This window comes from Laetiporus sulphureus, assembly GCF_001632365.1.
Source record: "Laetiporus sulphureus 93-53 unplaced genomic scaffold LAESUscaffold_12, whole genome shotgun sequence".
NCBI classification, from domain to species: domain Eukaryota; kingdom Fungi; phylum Basidiomycota; class Agaricomycetes; order Polyporales; family Laetiporaceae; genus Laetiporus; species Laetiporus sulphureus.
This window is the reverse complement of record NW_024468521.1, coordinates 14488-35052: the sequence shown is the minus strand read 5'-3', so window position 1 is coordinate 35052 and position 20565 is coordinate 14488. Positions and strand designations below refer to the sequence as shown.

General features: G+C 52.6%; 8 protein-coding genes across 8 annotated transcripts; 7 read left to right on the top strand and 1 right to left on the bottom strand.

Moving 5' to 3' along the window:
• The first annotated feature begins 168 nt into the window (after positions 1-168).
• Positions 169-4218, top strand: LAESUDRAFT_811562 (transcription elongation factor Spt5). The gene is made up of 10 exons (XM_040914321.1): positions 169-473; positions 522-618; positions 672-913; positions 973-2087; positions 2136-2325; positions 2381-2772; positions 2826-3270; positions 3323-3476; positions 3531-4156; positions 4211-4218. The coding sequence occupies exons 1-9, from the start codon at positions 237-239 to the stop codon at positions 3956-3958; spliced, it is 3300 nt and encodes a 1099-aa protein (XP_040765800.1). The 5' UTR covers positions 169-236; the 3' UTR covers positions 3959-4156; positions 4211-4218.
• Positions 4219-4690: 472 nt separating this feature from the next.
• On the top strand, positions 4691-6623 carry LAESUDRAFT_724048 (Clavaminate synthase-like protein). The gene is made up of 9 exons (XM_040908534.1): positions 4691-4972; positions 5043-5185; positions 5235-5360; positions 5415-5457; positions 5509-5620; positions 5679-5758; positions 5820-5835; positions 5887-5948; positions 6001-6623. Exons 1-9 carry the CDS (start codon positions 4909-4911, stop codon positions 6444-6446), a joined length of 1092 nt encoding a protein of 363 aa, XP_040765799.1. The 5' UTR covers positions 4691-4908; the 3' UTR covers positions 6447-6623.
• LAESUDRAFT_724045 (phosphoglucomutase) lies at positions 6527-9258 on the bottom strand. Its single transcript, XM_040908533.1, has 5 exons — positions 9148-9258; positions 8619-8640; positions 7396-8344; positions 7224-7340; positions 6527-7172 (listed from the first exon to the last, which is right to left on the bottom strand). Exons 1-5 carry the CDS (start codon positions 9222-9224, stop codon positions 6637-6639), a joined length of 1701 nt encoding a protein of 566 aa, XP_040765798.1. The 5' UTR covers positions 9225-9258; the 3' UTR covers positions 6527-6636.
• A 281-nt stretch (positions 9259-9539) lies between these two features.
• LAESUDRAFT_724042 (uncharacterized protein) lies at positions 9540-12045 on the top strand. Its single transcript, XM_040908532.1, has 9 exons — positions 9540-9669; positions 9736-9982; positions 10034-10097; positions 10548-10891; positions 10955-11131; positions 11181-11525; positions 11597-11773; positions 11855-11932; positions 11991-12045. Exons 2-9 carry the CDS (start codon positions 9806-9808, stop codon positions 12033-12035), a joined length of 1407 nt encoding a protein of 468 aa, XP_040765797.1. The 5' UTR covers positions 9540-9669; positions 9736-9805; the 3' UTR covers positions 12036-12045.
• A 1367-nt stretch (positions 12046-13412) lies between these two features.
• Positions 13413-14076, top strand: LAESUDRAFT_757758 (uncharacterized protein; the record flags this gene model as incomplete). Its single annotated transcript, XM_040912356.1, has 3 exons — positions 13413-13615; positions 13672-13985; positions 14039-14076. 3 exons carry the CDS (start codon positions 13413-13415, stop codon positions 14074-14076), a joined length of 555 nt encoding a protein of 184 aa, XP_040765796.1.
• A 2493-nt stretch (positions 14077-16569) lies between these two features.
• Positions 16570-17203, top strand: LAESUDRAFT_73002 (uncharacterized protein). Its single transcript, XM_040909763.1, has one exon. It carries the CDS (start codon positions 16701-16703, stop codon positions 17148-17150), a length of 450 nt encoding a protein of 149 aa, XP_040765795.1. The 5' UTR covers positions 16570-16700; the 3' UTR covers positions 17151-17203.
• On the top strand, positions 16677-18043 carry LAESUDRAFT_724039 (uncharacterized protein). Its single transcript, XM_040908531.1, has one exon. It carries the CDS (start codon positions 17152-17154, stop codon positions 17593-17595), a length of 444 nt encoding a protein of 147 aa, XP_040765794.1. The 5' UTR covers positions 16677-17151; the 3' UTR covers positions 17596-18043.
• Positions 18044-18699: 656 nt separating this feature from the next.
• LAESUDRAFT_724038 (uncharacterized protein) lies at positions 18700-19878 on the top strand. The gene is made up of 4 exons (XM_040908530.1): positions 18700-18934; positions 19019-19301; positions 19358-19671; positions 19725-19878. The coding sequence occupies exons 2-4, from the start codon at positions 19099-19101 to the stop codon at positions 19760-19762; spliced, it is 555 nt and encodes a 184-aa protein (XP_040765793.1). The 5' UTR covers positions 18700-18934; positions 19019-19098; the 3' UTR covers positions 19763-19878.
• The last annotated feature ends 687 nt before the right edge of the window (positions 19879-20565 follow it).

The following is a 20565-nucleotide window of genomic DNA, read 5'->3' as shown; positions in this document are numbered from 1 at the left end:
TTCAAACGGTAACCAGGGTAGAAATGCAGGCAAATCTCGCACGCTACGGCCAACAAGAAGTTTCGGACAATGTCAATGCGGCGGGCGCTTGATGCGCGGGCCACACACGTTGAGCTTAGTCAGCACATTTCCTCTTCATTTGGTAGGTGCACGTCTAATCCGAACGCCGCGTCTCTTTCTCGCACTCTCTTCACCTATTCGCGCAACTCTCTGGTTTCTTGATCTTTTTGCGCATAATGTCCGACATTGAGGAAGACCCAGTCTTGAACAGCAGAGCTCCTGACGAGAACGAGGAAGTTGTAGGCGAAGAGGAGCAAGAAGAGAGCCCGCGCAAGACCTCTCGGCATGAGTATGAGGAGGAAGAAGAAGAAGAGGAAGAGGAGGAAGAGAGAGATGAAGAGGAGGAAGACGAAGAGGAGGAGGAAGATGAGGAGGAAGATTTAGGTGCTGAGAGAGGGAAGAAGAGGCAAAAGGTGTGTTGTTTTGAGGCCTACACTGATACGTCTACTTACGCTTTTCAGCGGACGAAACGTCCTGCGGTCAATCGCTTCCTTGATGTCGAGGCCGAGGTGGACGAAGATGAGGATGAGGAAGAAGAAGAGGATGAGTATGCTCGAGGTGAGTTTACCTGCGTCGTCTGCACTGCATTCTTCCTCATTCCGTGTTTGCAGACGAGTTCGTCGTTGGTGGCGAGGGCGAGGAAGTTGATCTTGCCCGAAGAGCGGCAGATCACGCACGATTCGACCGAAGGGAGCGAGAACTTAACGATCAGGACCTCGCTAAGATTGCAGAGGACGTGAGCCAACGGTACAGACGGACAGCAGTGCGCTATTCGGGCGACATGAGCGAGATCCCCCAGCGACTGCTTATGCCATCTGTTCACGATGCCAACCTGTGGCAAGTCCGTGTGAAGGTACGTACACTCTTTATGCTTGATATTCATACTTTAATGTTGGTCGTTATTTCTTTCAGCCCGGAAAGGAGAGAGATCTGGTGTTCAGTCTCATGCGCAAGGCGATCGATATGGAGTACTCTGCTCGTCCACTGCAGATCCTCTCCGCATTCCAACGCGACTCCCTACCTGGCATGATCTATGTCGAGGCACGTAGCGCGAAGCAGGTCAGCGAGGCGTGCAACGGTCTCGTTGGTATTTATCCCAGTCGTGGTATCGTGCTCGTACCAATCGAGGAGATGGCCAGCCTGTTGCAAATAAAGAAGCAAGACCTGACGGTGACGCCTGGAAGCTGGGTGAGGATTCGACGAGGGAAGTACCAGGGTGACCTCGCACAGGTGATGGACATCACCGAGAATGGAGAGGAAGTGGGCCTCAAGTTCATCCCCAGGATAGACCTGAACCCGCGAGATGACGGTGCTATCGATGCGCTAGGTAGGAAGCGGAAGAAGGGCACTCTTGGGCTGTCGTCGTTCAGCATGCGCCCGCCACAGCGCTTCTTCAACTACGAAGAGGTCGTAAAAGTGTACGGGCGTAAGGCCGTTTCGAAGCGGAATCAGGTCTACGTCTTCCAGAACGACACATACAAAGATGGGTTCATCGAGAAGGACTTCCGATTGTCTGCTCTCCAGCTGGACACCGTGAACCCTACTCTCGACGAGATTACCAGGTTTACTCGCGGTCAAGACGGCAATGAGAACGAGTCGAACGTCGATCTGTCTATCATCGCGGAGGCGTCACGGAAGGCTGCTATCTCGGTGCTGCAGCCAGGTGACCATGTCGAGGTGTTCGAGGGCGAGCAGACAGGTGTGCATGGAACGGTCCACTCCATTGAGCAGGACATCGTGTCCATCCAGCCTGTCGGTGTGGACTTCGATGGGCAGCGTATACAAATCCCTGCAAGGAGTGTTCAGAAGCGGTTCAAGCCTGGAGACCACGTCAAGGTCATGACAGGGCAGAACGCGGACGAAACGGGTCTGGTGGTCTCAGTCGTGGATAACATCGTCACTTTCCTATCGGACATGTCCATGCAGGAGGTGTCGGTGTTCTCCAAGGATCTGCGAGAAGCTGCGGAAGTGGGTACCGGGACGAACGTCGTTGGGAACTACGAGCTGCATGACCTGGTACAATTGGAGTAAGTGGGATCTGACACTCTGAGCTTTTCGTTCTAACAACCTACTAGTCTGCAAACTGTTGGTGTCATATTCAAGACGGAACGTGATTCCTTCCGCGTTCTTGACCAGAACGGCCAGGTACGGCTCGTCCAGCCACATCAGATCTCGATGCGGAGGGATTCAAACCGGGCGATCGCAACTGATTCTGAGGGGCATGAGTTGCGTGTCAACGACAACGTGAAGGAGATCGATGGCGAGGTACGCCAAACTGAATTTGCATATCATTCTCATCGATACTAACAGTGGTTCAAAGGGTCGGAAAGGTCGTGTGCTACATACTCACCAGTCATTCTTTGCCTTCCTGCACAATCGGGACTATGCAGAGAACGGAGGTGTCTTCGTCACTCGTGCTCGCTCCTTGGTATCACTCGCGCCGAAGGGCAACGTCATGAAGCTTGGCTCGGCAGACCTGTCCAAGATGAATCCTGCCCTCAGTGGCGGAGCGATGGGTGGCATGGTCGGCTCCGGTAACATCGGTCGCGGTCCGAGGGACAGGCTAATAGGTGTCACGGTGACCGTCGTGAAGGGTCCCCATAAAGGCTACGTCGGCACCATCAAGGACACCAATGGCCCTATCGCTCGAGTTGAACTCGTCACTGGCAATAAAGTGATCACTATCGACAAGTCTAAGCTATATAGGAGATAGTAAGTAGTCTCAACCGCTTAGAGCAAACCGTTTCTGATGACCTTTTTGTTAGTCCGAATGGCACGATAGAACCTCTAGAAAGTAGCATGGGGCCACCGCGCGGCTTCGGCACTGGCCGCACTCACAACCCTTACGTTACAGGAGGAAATCGCACGCCAGGCTGGTCGAACCAGGTTGGCCGCACGCCAAACCCATACAACGATATCGGCAAAACGCCTGCATGGAATCAGTCTGGGCGTACACCAAACCCATATGGCGACGGCGGCAAGACCCCTGCTTGGAACGCTGCAGCGCGTACGCCCAATCCGTATGCAGCGGACGGGGGACGGACACCAGCGTGGAACGTATCTGCCCGCACTCCAAATCCGTACAATAGTGCAACTCCTGCTAGGGCTGGCTGGGGCGGTACTACACCGGCCTGGGGCGGAACGTCTCCTAAGGTAAGTGGGAGTGGTGCGGGTTGGAGCACACCAGCTCGGAATGACTGGAGCACTTGGGTGAGTGAGACTAGACTATAATGCTGACTTGGACGCTGACCATGACATATAGGGTGACGCTTCAGCTAACGCGCAGACCCCGGCGTTCACGCCGCCAGCTCCGACTCCCGCCCCCATGGATGCGTATGCCGATATGAGAACGCCAGGTGCCACCGATCCACGTGGTTCGTTCTCGAGTGCATTGACAAACAATGGGGAGGATGATGGTAAGGCAGCCTTGTAATTGTGCATTTTGTTCATTTCTAACACTCATGCGGAAGATGATGGTCGTTGGTTGACGCAACCCAAGATCGTCAACAAGAAAGGAATGATGGTCCAGGTTGAAAAGTCTACCGACAACGGATGGTACAATGGCGACTACGAGGGCAAGCAAGGCGTCGTGCTCTCGGTGCTCGACCCACAGAACAACAGCTTTGCTGCAACAGCGCGTGTACGCTTCGACAATCCGATCGATCCAAGTCAACCAGTTCTGCAGGTACCTGTCCAGTACCTCAAGGCTGTGCGGCCGGACGACGTGCAGCAATACGTACTCATACTGGGTGGTGACCACAAAGGCGATCTTGCGAAGGTCATGGCGCTGGAGGCGACCGGGATGGTGCTTGTGAGGACTGACGACCATTTCTTGGTGGAGGAGCTCAGGTCAGAGCAATTAGTTCGTGCGGATGCGGCAGTTTTCCAAGAATCATGATAGTGTTGTATGTGTCAATATCACGCTGTACATCTCACTGCTTTCTGTTTTCTATCCAATTTATCAAGGTTGGACGCTTTATCATGTCGACGGCATTGGTACGTACGTCATCCTGTTCGACAGGTTGGTCAGGCCAGGGATGGTCAACATATCTTTCACACCCTCTAGTTCTGACGTGGTCACTTGTCCGATCATACAGTAAGCCCATATCACGGCGCTGGCGAATCTCATGGCTGACGGTGTGAACTCTAGATATGGTGTGGAAAGAATCATACCGCTTCATCTATATCTTTGGTGCTAGGAAACGCCGTTCTCAACGTCTCGCATTCTGTTGAGACACGGGGCCGTTGGATCAGGTGAGGGAGTTCCTGCCCTTCTGATAAGAATTGGACTATATGTTTCTTGTCGGTGTCTTCCCACTTTGGTAAATGGCTTGAAAGGAATGACTTCGCTTGCGTCGGTGGTGTTGCCCTTCAAGGGCCTCAGGGTCATAGATGACACTCTCAAATGCTGCTTATTTGCTGATGGCCACAGTAAGGACCTTTTCTCTCTGGCGGTTTGGGGAACAGCGGCTCTAATAGCGGTCACGGTGGTGCGGCTCTATCCTTGCAAATATAATTTATCCGACTTTCGGGTTTGCATGCGACATAACTTGTAGCTGTCGTACGGTGTGCTGCATAAGCTAATGGCATACTTGCCGAAAGATTTGGCTACCGCCGTGGAGCGGAAAGTTATCTGACCATTGTAATGTTGCTCAGAACAGCGGGGTCTGTTCGGCCAACACAGCTGACCCTGCAACGCGACATATCCTATTCTTACGCAATCGTGCTAGGATTTCAATAGGAGAAGGCCGACTGCAGCTTCGTTCTATCTATGTCTCCCCGGCATAAAAGACATGTTCCCTGTCGGTCGGCTACTACCGTGCTCAGGACTTCGCCCATCCAGAGAGAATGCCTGCTACCACTTTACCATTCGTCCCTCACTACGTTCCTGCTCCCAAGACCAACGAGCCTTGTAAGTTCGACAACCGCTTCATGGCTCTATGCTCAGTTGGCTGACTCTCTGAGCATACCTGTGTGTGCAGTGGAGTATGCGGATCTACCCATCATTGACTTATCGAAGGCGGACACTCCGGAAGGCCGTATGGCCCTTGCTCAAGAGGTTCGACAAGCCATGACAGCACACGGCTTCTTCTATGTTATCAATCATGGCTACACGCAAGCCGAGGTACCCACAGGATTATGGGTGCTTTCGAATGACGCTTATGGTATCCAAGACTGACCGCATGTTTGACATTGCGGATATACCATTCTCCATGGTCTCCGATGACGAGAAACGAGCCTACGACTCACGCGTCAAACAGACGGGAAGCTATCAAGGCTATAAGCTCAGGCAGTATTGGGTCAGTCAAGTCTAGATTTTCTGTTTCTGTGCTTACGTCTGCCCTTGCTATTAGCACATTGATGCAGGTGTTCGCGATCAAATCGAACATTACAACAGTACGTCGGGAGCACAATGAATGCTTGTAGAGCCTGACTTGCAGCATGCAGTAAACAGAGATGTCAACAGGAAAGAGCATCCGAAAGCTCTGCTGCCGTTCTTGCCGGAAATTGACCGGTTCGCCCGTTTCAACCACTTCAATGTCTTGCATCCTATCTTGCGGTATTGTCGCCACATTTAAACAATAGCGAATGCAGAATAATCTTTTGACTGAATTCAGGCTTCTCGCGCTGGGTTTGGAATTGCCTGAAGAAACATTTGTGAACCAGCACAACTTCTCTGCTGAAGGGGAGACGTGGGGTGAGTGTTATTACTAAGCATCGTTCAGAGAAGTGCCAATTCGAACACCCGCTGTTCACAGTCAGAATGATGAAATAGTGAGTACCTTGCGAATAGCACATGCATATATATATTGACAGTAATGGCAGTTATCCCCGCTCCGAGGAGGAAGAAAGAAAGACTAGAAGCGTTTGGCTGAAGGGCCACACAGGTATGCATTATCACGCATCATGCCCTTCGCAGGATATGTCTGAGACATCCAGACTTCGGCAGTATCACCATCCTCTGGAGCCAACCGGTGGCTGCACTGCAAATGCAGTCTTCTGATGGCAAATGGCGCTGGATCAAGCACATCGACAATGCTCTAGTCATCAACGCAGGCGATGTCATGGAGTTCCTCTCCGGCGGATTCTACAAAGCCACCATTCACCGTGTTGTCCAGCCCCCGGAGCACCAGTGCGGTTACCCTCGCCTTGGTCTGTTCTACTTCGCGATGCCGGATGACGACATGAGGCTGCTCCCGCACGTTGAGAGCCCCATGCTGCAGAAGTGTGGCGTGAAGCGTCGCTTCGAGGATGCCGACGCACCGCTTATGGAGACGTGGCGCAAGGGCAGGGCAAGCGCATACGGGCAGACCAAATTGCAGAAGAAGGACGACAAAGTGGAGGAGGAAGTCATTACTGGGATTGTGGTGAAACACTTCAATTAACCACAATCATCATGCTGACTTGCGCCGCCGCGGCTGTACATTATTACCCCCTTCCCTTCATGAGAAACGATGACTAGTCATTCCGAGCTACATTGATCAATTCCTCCCGTATCAAAGAAAATACTTGTACATCATTGATCGTATATGTTTCAATTCTGCTATGTACGTTGCTCTCCTCGCCACCAGCCCTCTAAGTGATGACGGTCGGCTTGTCCCTGCCCAAGAACTCCTTCAATTTGCTCAATTCCAGCGCAACCTCAATGAGCCCGCTCAAGCCTTCTTTCGTCGACTTGCCGAGCTCCGCGGGGCCTTTGTCAGCAGCGACGTACCGCTCAACGTACATGCGCACGGTAGCGCCCTGACTACCGGTCCCGCTGAGACGGAACACGACACGCGAGCCGTCCTCAAAGCGCACAATCTGGCCCTGGTTCTTCGACACGCTGCCATCAATCGGGTCCGTGTAATCGAAGTTGTACGCGTCCTTGACGACAAACGTCTGCCCAGTCGAAGGCGACGTGTGCGACGTGCCCGCGAGGTCGCCCGAGCTGATGTGCGCGTTCAATGCGTCTACGAGCTTCTGAGCGCCCTCCGACGAGACCTCCTCGTAGTCGTAGCGGGAGAAGAATGACCGCCCGTAGACTGCGTAGTGCTTCTGCAGCAGCTCTTTGATGCCGATCTGCTCGTTCGGCGACTGCTTGTTCGCATACGCGAGGATGTTCAGCCATGCTGTCGAAGCCGTCAACACAGCTCTTGCGTGGAGTGACACGGAAAACGTACCAACGATAGCCCAAACGCCATCCTTCTCGCGGATGTGGTCCGAACCTGTGCCGAACGACTCTTCACCGCAGATGGACAGCCTGCCAGCATCCATGAGGTTTCCGAAGAACTTCCAGCCTGAAGAACAGATTTTGGTGTCCAATAATTACGTATTCAGCTGAATTGAACAAACCTGTAGGCACGACGTGGCACTCCAAGCCTTTCTTCTTGGCAACATAGTCGATCTGCGCACTGGTGGGCATGCTGCGGGCAAGGCCCTTGACGCCACCCTTCTTGAAGTAGGGGATCGCCTCAGCGGCCCAATCTGCGATGATCGCCACGCTATCGCTTGGCGTGACGAACGCGCCCTTGCCATAGATCATGTTCCGGTCGCCATCGCCGTCACTCGCCGCGCCGAACTGGATGTTCTCGCGCTCGACCCGCTCGACGAGCTCGTGCGCGTACGTGAGGTTCGGATCGGGGTGGCCACCGCCAAAGTCGGGCAGCGGCTTGTCGTTCTGCACGGACGATGCGGGCAGTCCGAGCGTGTCGACGAAGATCGCGCGCCCATATGGGCCGGTAACACCGTTGAGGCCGTCGAATAGCACGCTGAACGTGCCGGCCTTCTCCACCAGGAACGACTTGATCAGCGGGAAATCGAAGATGCCCTCCACCATCTCGAGGTAGTCCTTGACCGAGTCGATAACCTCCACCGTTGTCGGGCCATATTTGAACGTGCCCGTCTTGGACAGGTCCAGAGGCGGCAGCTCAATGACCTTGTAAGTAGAGATCGTCTTACTCTTCTCGTAGATCTTGTTCGTCACGTTCTCGGGAGCAGGCCCCCCGTTCGACACGTTGTACTTGATACCGAAGTCGTTGTTGGGTCCTCCGGGGTTGTGACTGGCAGTGAGTAGAATACCGCCATTCGCCTTGTATTTGCGGATCACGTTCGACGCAGCTGGCGTCGACAGGATGACGTTCTGTCCGACAATGAACTTTGCCACACCGTTCGCAGCACCGATCTTGAGGATCAGCTGCGCCGTCTCGGGCGAATAGAATCGACCGTCGCCTGCGATTACGAGTGTCGCGCCCTTCGGCTCGATGGAGTCGAAGATGGCTTGGATGAAGTTCTCTGTGTAATGCTACAAGGAGCAACAGTCAATACCGTACGTTGAGTCGTTGAATCATGGATTGGCTCTAGTCCTTGCATATCCGAGACACGGGCATTCGTGTGAGCACAAGTCGCTCGCGGGTGCATCCAGTGCCCATTGGCTTCCGGCTAGGCCTGCGGAACATGGACACGAGAACCATCGGCATGCAGCCAGAGCAGGTCACTTGTGATCATCGCGGAGCGCATCGGGTGCATGGAATAGATACGCCTAATCACTTGCAGCTCGCAGATGGATCAGAACGTACCTCCTGTTGGAAGACCTTTACCCTGTGATATAATTAGCGCATGCACTCATAAATGGATGGAACAGAAGTGAACAGCGTTCCCATGCTCAACCATGACGCCGGAATAAGCTCGGGCCATCAAGATCTGTCTATTGAGTTCATTTGAATTGTTCCCAGCATCATCGCCAAAAGACGATTGCGACCCAAGCGCTGCTTGCTTCACCCGACAAACCAGCGCAACATGCTATGGCCGGAGAACCCGGGGCTTTGTTCGCATCGGCAAGCATTGGTCAAAGTACGCCTGGCGGGGTTGCTTCCCTACAGGGATGCATACGGGAATAGGTGATCCCGCGTCCCGCACCGCTGGCAACAGTGCAAGATGGCATCCAGATGCTCTCTGAGACTGCATCAGATGAGAAGAGTACCCCATAGTACTGTACACGTAACGATCTTTATACTCCCACCATTGTCCCATCCTGACGGCACGGCTGAGCTGGCAGATGACCCCCTTCTCCCCCCAGGCAACTGATGAAGGATCTCTGGCGCTCACCTCTTCCGAAGACCCGACGTCCCTGGCTTTTGACCATCGTACGGCTTCGTCTGGATTTCTTTGATTTGGAAGGACATGATGAGTAGGAGGAGGAGGAAGTGGTTGTACGGCTTGCAACGGCCTCGCTTATACGTAGCAGGCGGTCACGCAACGCGTACCGTCACGCACTACTCACGCGTCTTTATCAAGGCGATCACCTCTTCTCCTGCTCGCTACACCCTCGTTTCAGAACGGAATTGTATCTCGTTCTTATAAACAATCGGATTGCGAGTGTCCTCGCCCTCATTGCAGAGTTGACACGATTTTTTGCGCGATTGTCCTGTACTTAGTACATCTGTGTCACCTGACCGCGCGAGCTCAAGTAACGCTTGACATCAACTTTAAACGCCAACTCTAACCTCTGCGCAACGAACCGCGGCAAAACGTAACGGTTTCCAGTTTCTCAAAGCTTTGATGATTCCTGTATTGCTTTGTCGCTTATGTCTCTGAAACCTGCCCCTATACACGAGCTACGTTGTAACGGTACGTGTTTGGGTCATCCGATGCCTATCGATGTTGTCTGATATCTAATCTTGTCACTTCATACAGATCCTGATAAAACAGTATCATAAGGTGTACCATCGCATAGCTTATACAGAGAGCTCCCAGAGGGGCTGCGATGGCTAATTTCTTGGATCTTCCGTCGGAACTACTGCCTGTGATCCTCCGATTTCTCATTCGCCCGAGCCATATCGCCGTCATATGTCTGGTGAACAAATCATTCTACACCTTCAGCGTTCCTTACCTGTACGAACGCGTCTATATCTATGCCTGGCACAAAGAAGGCAAAGGGAGAGTTAGTAGCTGCTGCTTCGTGGGTTCTAACCGAGCTCATTCGGGCGAATAGGTGGTACAGCTCTTCCGAACGTTATCCGGGAACCGGCATCTCGCGAATTATGTCCGAAAGCTTGGTGAGTGGATCTCACTAGAATGCACTGCTGCCGACAAAGGGTACATCGCACGAGTTGCACGCACGCATCAGGAAAATCACTTGCTTACTTTAGCTTGGGGACATATTTATCAAAGTGGACCTACTTACATAAACAAATGAGATGCTCATAAACCGCCGTTCAAGCTCGGGCAGGTAGATAACCTTTCTTGTATTATTGGATTTATTCTTATGTTTTGTTGCTTCTGCTCAGAGTCATATTCACATTGAAGGAGGCACCGTAACCTCTAAACAGAGATTTTCCTGATGCACGTAGATCGTCTCTATCAGTCGACCGTATCGCTTGCGATACGAGGCTTTATTGGCCGATGTCGACATCCACGCAGCATATATACGCTACCGTGGGTCGATCACTTGAACATCATCTCATCACTCTTAGTCAAGCTATGCATTTGGCTCATACACCGAACAGAGATCCGCGACTTCCCGAAAGCGTTACAATCTGCTGATTACGAAGAACTGGTCCATCTTTGCCTCAATGGCATCAAGAACTGTGTAAGCCTCCGCGCTTGCACCTGGACGCGGCATGGCTCCGTCAGGACAGACATCTTCGAGGCACTCCTCACCTGCCCTCAGCTACGGGAGCTCGAGATCAATGGCCAGCACTACCATCAATACCAGCCTTCCGTGCTGGCGAGGTTCGCTAGCCTACACCGGATATCACTCATCATGCCTTCGCATGCTGTTATTGACATTCTGCCGACATGGATGAAGGCTACGGGGAACACGCTGAGAAGTCTAAGCCTCATCTGCAAGGTGACGTGCACTAGGCCCCGCTAGTTGGGGCAAAAATAGTACGCTGACACGTCTATTGTTTAGTCCTCGTCCTCAATCAATGACGACACCTTGCGCTTACTGGCTCCGCACTTGGTCAATTTAGAACAGCTGTACATTGCCGGGTGTCCCAAAGTCACGGACAAAGGACTGTGGGATGTTATTGCATCGAACAGTCAGGGCTTGCATGCCCTTGGAATGGAAGGCCTCTCGCCTGCATTCGTGCGTGCACATACTATATGAGCGACATTTCACTCATGACAGCCGGTAGGACATGTCCCACTTCAGCAAGCGGTGCGCCAGCTCAGGCGCTCTCTCTCGCCTGCGCTCCATCACGCTCTCCGTGCGCGAGCAACACCCCGTGAATTGGGACGCCCACGTCCTCTCCCTGCTTGCGTCCGCGCCGCTCGAGCACTTTCACATCTCCACGGTCGGCGGACTCGTTGGTCCCGCTCTAGACGAGCGCTTTTGCACGGCAATCGTAGACGCGCACGGGTCGCGACTGCGCCGTTTCTCCGTGCACCGCATGCGCATGAACATCTCCTCCATCGCGGACATCTGCCGGCGCTGTCCGCAGCTCGAGCAGCTGTTCATCGTAGTGGAGCAGACGACGCTGGTGCGTACCGACCTGTGCATACTCACATGCCGGTCATGCTGGCGGTGTTCTGACCGGCTGGGGCGCTATAGGACTCGCTGGGATCTGTGCTTGCGCTGGCGCGCTGCGTGCGTGCGGTGCACGTCAATCGCCCGCTGGATGTCGGCTCCGAGGACGTATCCGAGCTTGCGCACGACAAGATACTGTCCATCGTTAGGCAGTGTGTGTGGACTTTGACCCAGTTTGGTTACAACACTGCGGTGTTCCAGGTATGTCCTCCCGCTCCGTGGTCGGAGAGACTTACGTACCGAGTCCGTGTGATCCGGTCGGTGGCGCACGCGGTGCGCCAGGTTGAGCGAGCGGTCCGTCGTCGTGAAGATGGATCGATGGAGATGGAGGTGTGCCTTGCGCCGTACGAGAATCCAGAGGTGCCTGAGCAGTTCCTTGTTGTCAGAATGTAGGAGGACGTTTGATAGAAAGTGACAGATTGCGAGATCGGTCCGTAGCATGACCCGAGCCGTCAGTCGGTAATGAAACGCAGTGCTCATCGCGCGTTTGGAATTCATCAGGGGCCTAATCTCGCATGCATTCTTCCCGCTGGAAAGCAGTTTCAGAGCCTAAGACTTTGATGCAACCAGTGAGGCACAATGTCGTCTATCCTTATGGGGAAATCGCAGCAGGTCGGCGCTATCTGGTCTAGCCTACAACACTTGGCGCACTCCACGGGCAAGCCCTAACAGCCGCAGTGCATGTTTCATTCTCAGGGAGAAGCATTCCTTCGTATGCACCAACTGGTGCATGCATTGCAGCTTCGCAACTCTTCAGCCTCCGGCGCCGCCGGGGCCACAATCTGCATTGCATGTTCTAAATATAGCACTTGACCGGCCATGATCATGTGCGGTATTTTAACTACCCTTTAGTCATCTAATTCGAAAAAATGGCACACATGTAATGTAGCACTGCAACAAAATGCTTTCTATATTGTCTGACCTTATTTCGAACTGATTTGTAATAATGTCTACACTTTTGTTATATCCAGTTTGAGATACTCAAAATCTGTCCCAAAGAACTCTTAAAATATGAGATATTAAATATGCTACCATTGAATGCCATATTTAGGACATGCAATGCCAATGTGATAACGGCAAATCCATTTGTAAAGTTAGAATACCTAACCAGATTTGTTACACATATCAGATGATAACAAATCCCTTCAGGTCTGCGGCGTCCACGGGTCTGTTGACAGAATACACTCTTACTTTCTCTACTCCGGCCGCGTTCGATGATGTTCTCAAGGGTGCTAGGAAACGAGATGGAACTGTTGCGTGTAAATGTCTCCGCAACGCTATCGTTCGGAAATAGACTACTGCACGGCATCCCGGCGGATAACGTGAACATGATTCGGATGGACTAGTAAGCGTCGCGGAAGCACCAGGAGAGACAATCAGTAGGCGTGCACCGCATTTTGAGCGCATTTTGAATTTCTTCACCGTCTCATAGGTATGCCGTGAAACTGCATCACGTCATGGCACTGCTCTCATGTCATATCGCTCTAGAACGGACAGATGGAAGGCTCATCAGCCGAAGGGGTCGGTGAGCCTTCAACACAGTTCGCGGGTAGGTAACTGCGAGAGCCTTTGTCAAGCCACATAGAGACAGCTGAGTTCGTAGCTCCTAAGCTCTTGATCACTTCCAAAAAGACTAGCAACCGATCTCCTGTCAGTGCTCCATTCTACAGTTGAGCATTTTACATCCTTCCGGTTGTTTCAGCTGTAGAAATGCTCATTAAGGGGAATGCTGACCGACCTGCGGAATGCTTATAAGCCCCTCCTTCGTGATTTGAACTCAGCAGTTCCTTTCCTCCTCAATCCCACATTTCTATCTAACGCCGCCTCAACCCCCACAACCATGTCGAAGACTGTCGCAGAGTTCATCGGCAGACGCATTACATACGAGTCACCACTGCCCATCAGTGAGGTGACAGCACGTCTGGATGTGGAGCTTAACAAAGACAACACGGGGCCAATTCTCCTTGACTTCTTGAATACCGTCAAGACCCGGGAAGAACTCGATAGCGGTATGAAACAATTCACTGGTGGGAACGACTTCGTGTGAGTAGTCTCCTCGGCGTGCCCACTCTGATATGAATGTTGACTGCTGCCTTTAGTTTTTTCTCCGAAGCGCTTTTCCAAAATTGGCGTAATGCCTACTACGGGAAGCCGACACCGGAGATCATTCAATACACACTCGGCAACCCTCTGGTAGCCGAGACGATGATGCGACACGACATACGCACGGCTTTGTCAGTGCCATTCCGAATCCTGGTCGCAGAAAGGCCCGACGGACGTGGGACGCAGTTGTCGTATTTCCAGCTGATGCCCCTTATCGCAGTGCCTGAGGGAGGGGAAGTAAACCACAAGTTGAGGGCCGCAGCGGAGAAGCTGGATGCCGATGCAGAGCAGCTGGTACAGAAGGTTTTAGGTACGTAGATGCGGACGTTCGTGCGAGAGCATCACTCTAATGATGGATGACAGAGCTTCCCGCTACAAAGGAGCGCCTTGCCAAGCTGTAATGGTTCCGTTCAGTGACCATAGATGTGGATAGAGACGGAGCGGTGCTTATGATACTTATCTCGTATAATGATCTGATGGTTGACGATGGAGCGGTGCTTATGATAATTGTTTCGTTTAATGATGTGATGGTTCACGTTGAGTCCTTCGAATTCGGAACTGCTGGTGATTGAGTGCCTTGAGATGGCCGTCCGTCTGCGATTCGGATCTCGGAGCGCGCAGCAACTCCCCGTGAGCATCAATAGCTGCAGAGATGCCTATTTGGAAAACACAGACCATTCAGCAACGAAGCCAACTCTGTGAGAAACCCACTCACCGAGCCCAGCTGCCCGGGATCCCGCGGCTAATGCACCAATAGCGGGTTTTCCATAGTCAAAGAGGAAAGCAATGTTTGATAAGTCGTCGATCGAGATCTTGATACTTCCACAACTGAGAATCGGTATCCGCATATGACTCTTCCGTAATGCGTTAAGAATGGGGCTCGGAGCCGCACACCTCCCCAGTGGCTGCCAAAGTAGCGTTGTCTGGGCTAGTAGGAACATGTGACTTGCGGGCGCCGCAACACCTTCTACCGATTCCCACTGCAGAGCATAGGTGAGAAAATACGATCAGTGAATTTAATTGGCAGCCAAATTGAGACGAGGACTGAAGTCCGATGCTCCGGTGACTCCGGGAAGAATTGCTGCACTGCAGACGTTGCTCAAAGAGGCGGTAGGATCCAAAATATCAGTGCAACCGGCACTCCTCGCAACCGAGTTAGCTGGAACAAACCGGAAATCATACACGGTGTGCCCCCATATACATTAGATTTAGTAGATTCCACATTCTGAACAATTGCGTGGATGTCAGTTGAGCGGTAGTGAGTACAAACATGGCAACCTATAGCAGTCGACACAATGTGGACGAGGCAATTGAACGTGCACCCATATGCAGATAGCGGACTCCACATTTTGTCGCACGCTATTACCAACGCTTGCGTGGCTGTCAGTTGAGCGGAGCAACAATAGCGGCCTACAGTGGTCAACGCAACGTGGACGGGGCAATTGAAAACTGTGGCACGGAGCGTACTTCAGCATGAAACACATCGCGTCCTCGCGATCATGCATCCGCAATGTGGCACAGCTTGCGGCGATCATCGATATAGAGGACGCTCCCAGATCGATAGAAAAGACGCTCTTGATACCCAAGAACGCTTGCATTAATCACCGGATACTAGCTGGACTCCTGGAAAGTGTTCGGTTGTCGATGGCTTAAGCGGGCTTCGTTTTACCTTCGGCAGGCCAGAGCACCAGCTTGCCAGAAATAGCCAGCGCTTCAACAATTCTGCTCCGTTAATTAATGTGTCTCGGTGCATTTTAGTGGAAGTCGGCTGAGGGTAGCCAAGGTCCTCTCTAGATTGGTCGGGGAGCGGAACGGTACGGCATTCAACATCCTCAAGCCGTCCTCTGGGAACCGAAGCATTAATTGTGCATATCGTCAGCAATAATGTCGACATCACCGTCACACTGTGAGGCGCTCTGAGTATTTGAACGAAGAGCATCGGATGGAGTCATTAGTACCGCCGGGACGGGTGCAATTCATAGAGACTTACCACACATTAGGAAGGCATAGCTACACGTCGGAACTCTGCTGAAAGGCCATTCCGCTGATCAAACGTAGAAATTTATCCACCTACGCATACAAAATTACGTTGAGACGCGCGACGAAGGCGGAAAATCGAGCCGGCATAGATAATCTCGTTTACAATGACAAATGAAAGCCAACGATGGAGTCTGTGATTGAAATGGGATTGAAAGTGCAGAACAAGAATTTGAGGTAGAATGCAAGCTGGAGCAATATCACTGAGAGCAGTTTGGTGAGCGCTCAAGCGCTCACGTCAAAAAGTCGCTTACCCTCTTACTACAAAAAGCCCCACCTACGCCCGTACAGAAGGCGAGGTTTTACTTGAGCGACTAAAAGAGGGGATAATTTCTGTTCTCAATTATTTTGAATATTATTACGGTCCTTTTGCAATGCTGATTGTTGGATTATACAAATTATCACAAAATGCTTACAGTGGGATTATTCTGGGTTACGTCTGGACTGTGATCATGGCCTCATGCCTGCTGTATTGAATGAAGTTTCCAAAGAACTTCCAGCCTGAACAAGACATTTGGTGTCCAATCACTACATATCCAGATGAATTGAACACACCTGTCGACACGATGTGGCACTCCAAGTCTTTCTTCTTGGCGACATAATCGATCTGCGCAAAGTTGGTGGGCATGCTGCGCGCAAGGCCAAGTTGACGCCGCCCTTCTTGAGCTTGAAGTAGGGGATCGCTTCAGCTTCCTAGCTTGCGAATCGCTCAGTATGAAGAACATGCCTTGCCTAGATCACGTTACGACCAGCCATCGCCATCATGCGCAGCGCTGAACTCGATGTTCTCGCACTTGACGTGTCAACTCAGAACGCCAACAAGCTCCGCAATGAACTGCGGGAAATTGCGGTGGGTTTTAGGTTCTCAAAGCTTTGAGAATCCTGATGTCTTTCCATGGATTTCATGAGTCTCTGAGATCTGCCGTCGCACACGAGGTAAGAAGTCCACATTGCAACGGTATGTGCTTAGGTCATCCGATGCCCATCGATGCTGCCTTTTCAATCTCGTAGCTTTATACAGATCCTGGTGCTCACAAAGAAGGCAAAGAGGGAGTCAGCAGCTGCTGCTTCGTGGGTTCTAATCGGAGTTCATTCATGCGAACAGGTGGTACAGCTCTTCCGAACGTTATCTGGGCACCCTCATCTCGCGAAATATGTCCGAAAGCTTGATGATTGGGTCTCGCTAGCCATACTGCGCTGTCAAACAACGTGTCACTTGCCCTCAACTGGGAGAGCTCGAGATCAACGGCCAGCACTACTACCATCTATACCAGCCTTTCATGTTGGAAGCTCGCCAGCCTATACCGGATATCGCTCGTGCTCTCCGGCTCCATACTTGATCAAACCAAAACAGCTATACATTGCCGGGTGTCCCAAGGTCACGTACAAGGATATAGAACGTCCTTGCATCGAACAGTCATGGTTTGCGTGCCCTTAGAATGGAAGCCTCTCACCTGCGTTCGCGCGTGCACCCACTGTGCAAGCGACAACCCACTCATGACAGCCGGCAGGACGAGTCCCACTTCAGCAAGCGATGCGCCAGCTCAGGCGCTCTCTCTCGCCTGCGCTCCATCACGCTCTCCGTGCAGGAGCAACAGCCCGGGAATTGGGAGGGCGATGTCACCCTCTTTCTGCTCGCGCCTGCATCGCCCGAGCACTTTCACATCTCCACGGTCGGCGGACTCGTCGCTCCAGCTCTCGACGAGCTTTTGCACGGCAATCATGGACGGGCGCGGGCCGCGCCTCCGCCGCTTCTTCATGCATCGCACGCGCATGAGCCTCCTGTCTCGTCCACCGCCGACATCTGCCAGCTCTGTCACGTCGTCGAGCAGACGACATTGATAGGTACCGACCTGTGCACACTCACACACGGGTCATGCTAGCGGTGTTCTCACCAGTTGGTGGGCTATAGGGCTCGCTGGACCCTGTGCTGGCTATGGCACGTTGCGTGCGTGCGGTGCACGTCAATCGTCTGCTGGATCTCGGCTTCGAGGACGTATCCGAGCTTGCGGGACAAGGCACTGTCCATGGTCAGGCAGTGTGTGTTGACTTTGGGGACAACACAGCCGTGTTCCAGGAATCCAGGTACGTCAGCCTATTCGTGGTCAGAGAGACTCACGGTATCGGGTGCGCGTGACGGGGTTGGTAAACGCACGCCAGGTCAAGCGAGCCGTCCGTCGTCGCGAAGACCGATCGATGGAGATGGTGTGCCTTGCGCCGTACGAGGGCCCAGAAGTGCGCCAGCAGTTCCTTATTGTGAAAATATAGGCGGAGGTTTGATGTAAAGTGGCAGTTTGTGAGATCGGTCCCTGGCATGATCCCAGCCGTCAGTCGATAATGGGAGTCAGTGCTCATCACGCGTTTGTGAGTCATCAGGAGCCTAAATTCAGGATATACATCCTTCCCACTAGAAGCAGTTGCAGACTCTAAGATTCTGATGCAACCTGTGAGATTGGAGTGCTTCACGGCCGTCTACCCTTGTGGGGAAATCGCAGCGGATCGGCGCTATGCGGTCAGCCTACACTTGGCGCACTCCGCGTGCAAGCACCAAGAGATGCAGTGTATGTTTCATGTTCAGAGAGAGCAAGCGTTCCTTTTGTACCAACTAGAGAATACATACATGTTCCAATCCTTCAGCCTGCGCCCGGCGCTTCTGACACAAATCCGACATCGAGAAGCAAGCAGGTCTGTTATCAGAATACACTCCTCATGGAGTCTCTTCTCTGCTCCGGCGGCGCCCGATGATCTTCTTAAGATGCTAGGGAAGGAGATGGAAGCATCGCGTATAGGAATGTCGCCACAACGCTGCCATTCGGGAATCGGAAATAGACTGCACGGCATCCCGCGAATAACGTGAACATGATTCGGATGAACCGAGCTTCGCGGAAGCATCCAGAAGAGACAGATTTGTTGCATTTTGAGAGCATCTTGAACGTGTCATAAGTACGCCGTGCAGTGTGTGCGTCACGCCATGGCGCTGTTACATTGAACCTTGCTCCCAGCTGACTCCCATGTCATATCACTCTAGAACGAACACACGGAAGGCTCAATTGCGGAGGAGCTCTCGATACATTACGCGGGTATTCTCCACAGGTATCTGCCGAGAACTTTGTCAAATCACATGGAGACACTTAAATTCCGGCTCGTTCTGAGTTGTACCCCTCCTAACCTCGTTAATCACTTCCAGGAAGATACGATCTTCTGTCAGCGCTCTGTTCTACAGTTGAGCATTTTACCTCCTTCCGGTTGGCTTAGCTATTGGAATGCTGATCGACGTGCGGAATGCTTATACGCTCTGCTATATAGGCTCGACTCAGCCCTCTCTTTGCTCCTCCACCCTACATCTCGATCCGGCGCCACCTCGACGGCGAGCATTTTACACAACCATGTCGAAGGCTGTCGCAGAGTTCACCGGCAGACGCATCACATACGAGACACCACTGCCCCTCCGGGAGGTGACAGCACGTCTCGATGCGGAGCTCAACAAGGAGAAGACGGGGCCACAGCTCCTCAAACTCCTGGGGACTGTCAAGACCCGGGAAGCACTCGAGGATGGTATTCATAATATGTCCGGTGGGAACAGTTTCGTGTGAGTACTCCCATCGTCGTGCCAGCCTCGATTTTAATGTTGACTGTTGCCTTCAGTCTATTCGGGGCAGCATCTTTCCACAATTGGCGTAGTGCATACTACGAGAGGCCGACGCAGAAGATCTTTCAATATACACTCGGAAACCCTCTCATCGCAGAGACGATGATGCGGCACGACATACGCACGGCTTTGTCAGTGCCATTCCGGATCTTGGTCGCAGAAAAGCCCGACGGACGTGGGACGCAGTTGTCGTATTTTCAGCCATCGACCCTTATCGCAGTGCCCGAAGGAGGGAAAGTGAACCAGGAGTTGAAGGCCGCAGCGGAGGCGCTGGATGGCTTAGCAGAGAAGCTGTTGCAGAAGGTCACTGGTACGTAGATGCGGACGCTCGTGCGAGAGCTTCGCTGTCATAATGAATGGCAGACTTTGCCCCGACAGATGAGCGCCTTGCCAAGCTGTGATGGACCTTTTCAGTGACCATGGACGGGGTAGAGAATGGAACGGTGCTTACGATATGATGATTGACACTGGGTCTGTCGAGTTCGGAATGCTGGAGACATTGCGTATCAGCCGGGGGTCCTAGAATGGCAAAACGGTGATTGAGTGCCTTGAAATGGCCGTCCGTCTGCGATTCGGATTTCATAGCGCCGCTGCCGCAGCTCCCCGTTGGCATCAACAACTGCAGAAGTGCCCACTTGGAAAACATAGACCACTCAGCGACAAAGCCACTCGTCGAGCCTGGCTGCCCGGGATCCCGCGCTCCATGCACCAATAGCAACTTTTCCATAGTCATGCAGCCAGCAGAACAATGATCCATGAGCCGTCGATCAAGATCTTGATACTTCCACAGCTGTGAAGCGATATCCGCATATGACCTTCCGTAATGCTATAAGAACGGGGCCACACACCTCCCGGCTGCCAAAGTAGTGTTGTCTTAAGAACAGGTGACCTGCAGGCGCAGCAGCACATACTAACATATTCCCACTGTAGAGCGTAGGTGAGAAAATGAGATAAATGAAATTGACTTCGCAGTCAAATTACGACGAGGACTGGAGTCTGATACTCCTCTGACACCGGGCGACGCTGCTACGCTGCAGACGCTTGCTCGAAAGGGCGGTAGAGTCCGATGTCAGTGCGGCGGCCGGCGCTCCTCATAATCGGGAATGGACCGGAAAGCATACACGGCGTATACCCATATACAGATAGCGGACTTCACATTTTGTCGCGCGCTATTACCAACGCTTGCGCGGCTGTCGGTTGAGCG

Excerpts from the sequence above, each read along its gene's own strand:
- LAESUDRAFT_724042 (XM_040908532.1), top strand. The coding sequence starts at position 9,806 with ATGGCTAATTTCTTGGATCTTCCGTCGGAACTACTGCCTGTGATCCTC. Across the intron at positions 11,774-11,854 it reads ACAACACTGCGGTGTTCCAG|GTTGAGCGAGCGGTCCGTCG; the intron begins GTATGTCCTCCC and ends GCGGTGCGCCAG. Across the intron at positions 11,933-11,990 it reads CGCCGTACGAGAATCCAGAG|ATTGCGAGATCGGTCCGTAG; the intron begins GTGCCTGAGCAG and ends AGAAAGTGACAG.
- LAESUDRAFT_724045 (XM_040908533.1), bottom strand. The coding sequence starts at position 9,224 with ATGTCCTTCCAAATCAAAGAAATCCAGACGAAGCCGTACGATGGTCAA. Across the intron at positions 8,641-9,147 it reads ACGTCGGGTCTTCGGAAGAG|GGTAAAGGTCTTCCAACAGG; the intron begins GTGAGCGCCAGA and ends ATTATATCACAG. Across the intron at positions 8,345-8,618 it reads TAAAGGTCTTCCAACAGGAG|CATTACACAGAGAACTTCAT; the intron begins GTACGTTCTGAT and ends TGCTCCTTGTAG.
- LAESUDRAFT_811562 (XM_040914321.1), top strand. The coding sequence starts at position 237 with ATGTCCGACATTGAGGAAGACCCAGTCTTGAACAGCAGAGCTCCTGAC. Across the intron at positions 474-521 it reads GAGGGAAGAAGAGGCAAAAG|CGGACGAAACGTCCTGCGGT; the intron begins GTGTGTTGTTTT and ends TACGCTTTTCAG. Across the intron at positions 3,477-3,530 it reads AAACAATGGGGAGGATGATG|ATGATGGTCGTTGGTTGACG; the intron begins GTAAGGCAGCCT and ends CTCATGCGGAAG.
- LAESUDRAFT_724039 (XM_040908531.1), top strand. The coding sequence starts at position 17,152 with ATGGAAGCCTCTCACCTGCGTTCGCGCGTGCACCCACTGTGCAAGCGA.
- LAESUDRAFT_73002 (XM_040909763.1), top strand. The coding sequence starts at position 16,701 with ATGCTGCCTTTTCAATCTCGTAGCTTTATACAGATCCTGGTGCTCACA.
- LAESUDRAFT_724038 (XM_040908530.1), top strand. The coding sequence starts at position 19,099 with ATGTCGAAGGCTGTCGCAGAGTTCACCGGCAGACGCATCACATACGAG. Across the intron at positions 19,302-19,357 it reads TCCGGTGGGAACAGTTTCGT|TCTATTCGGGGCAGCATCTT; the intron begins GTGAGTACTCCC and ends TGTTGCCTTCAG. Across the intron at positions 19,672-19,724 it reads GCTGTTGCAGAAGGTCACTG|ACTTTGCCCCGACAGATGAG; the intron begins GTACGTAGATGC and ends AATGAATGGCAG.
- LAESUDRAFT_724048 (XM_040908534.1), top strand. The coding sequence starts at position 4,909 with ATGCCTGCTACCACTTTACCATTCGTCCCTCACTACGTTCCTGCTCCC. Across the intron at positions 4,973-5,042 it reads TCCCAAGACCAACGAGCCTT|TGGAGTATGCGGATCTACCC; the intron begins GTAAGTTCGACA and ends CTGTGTGTGCAG. Across the intron at positions 5,361-5,414 it reads ATAAGCTCAGGCAGTATTGG|CACATTGATGCAGGTGTTCG; the intron begins GTCAGTCAAGTC and ends CCTTGCTATTAG.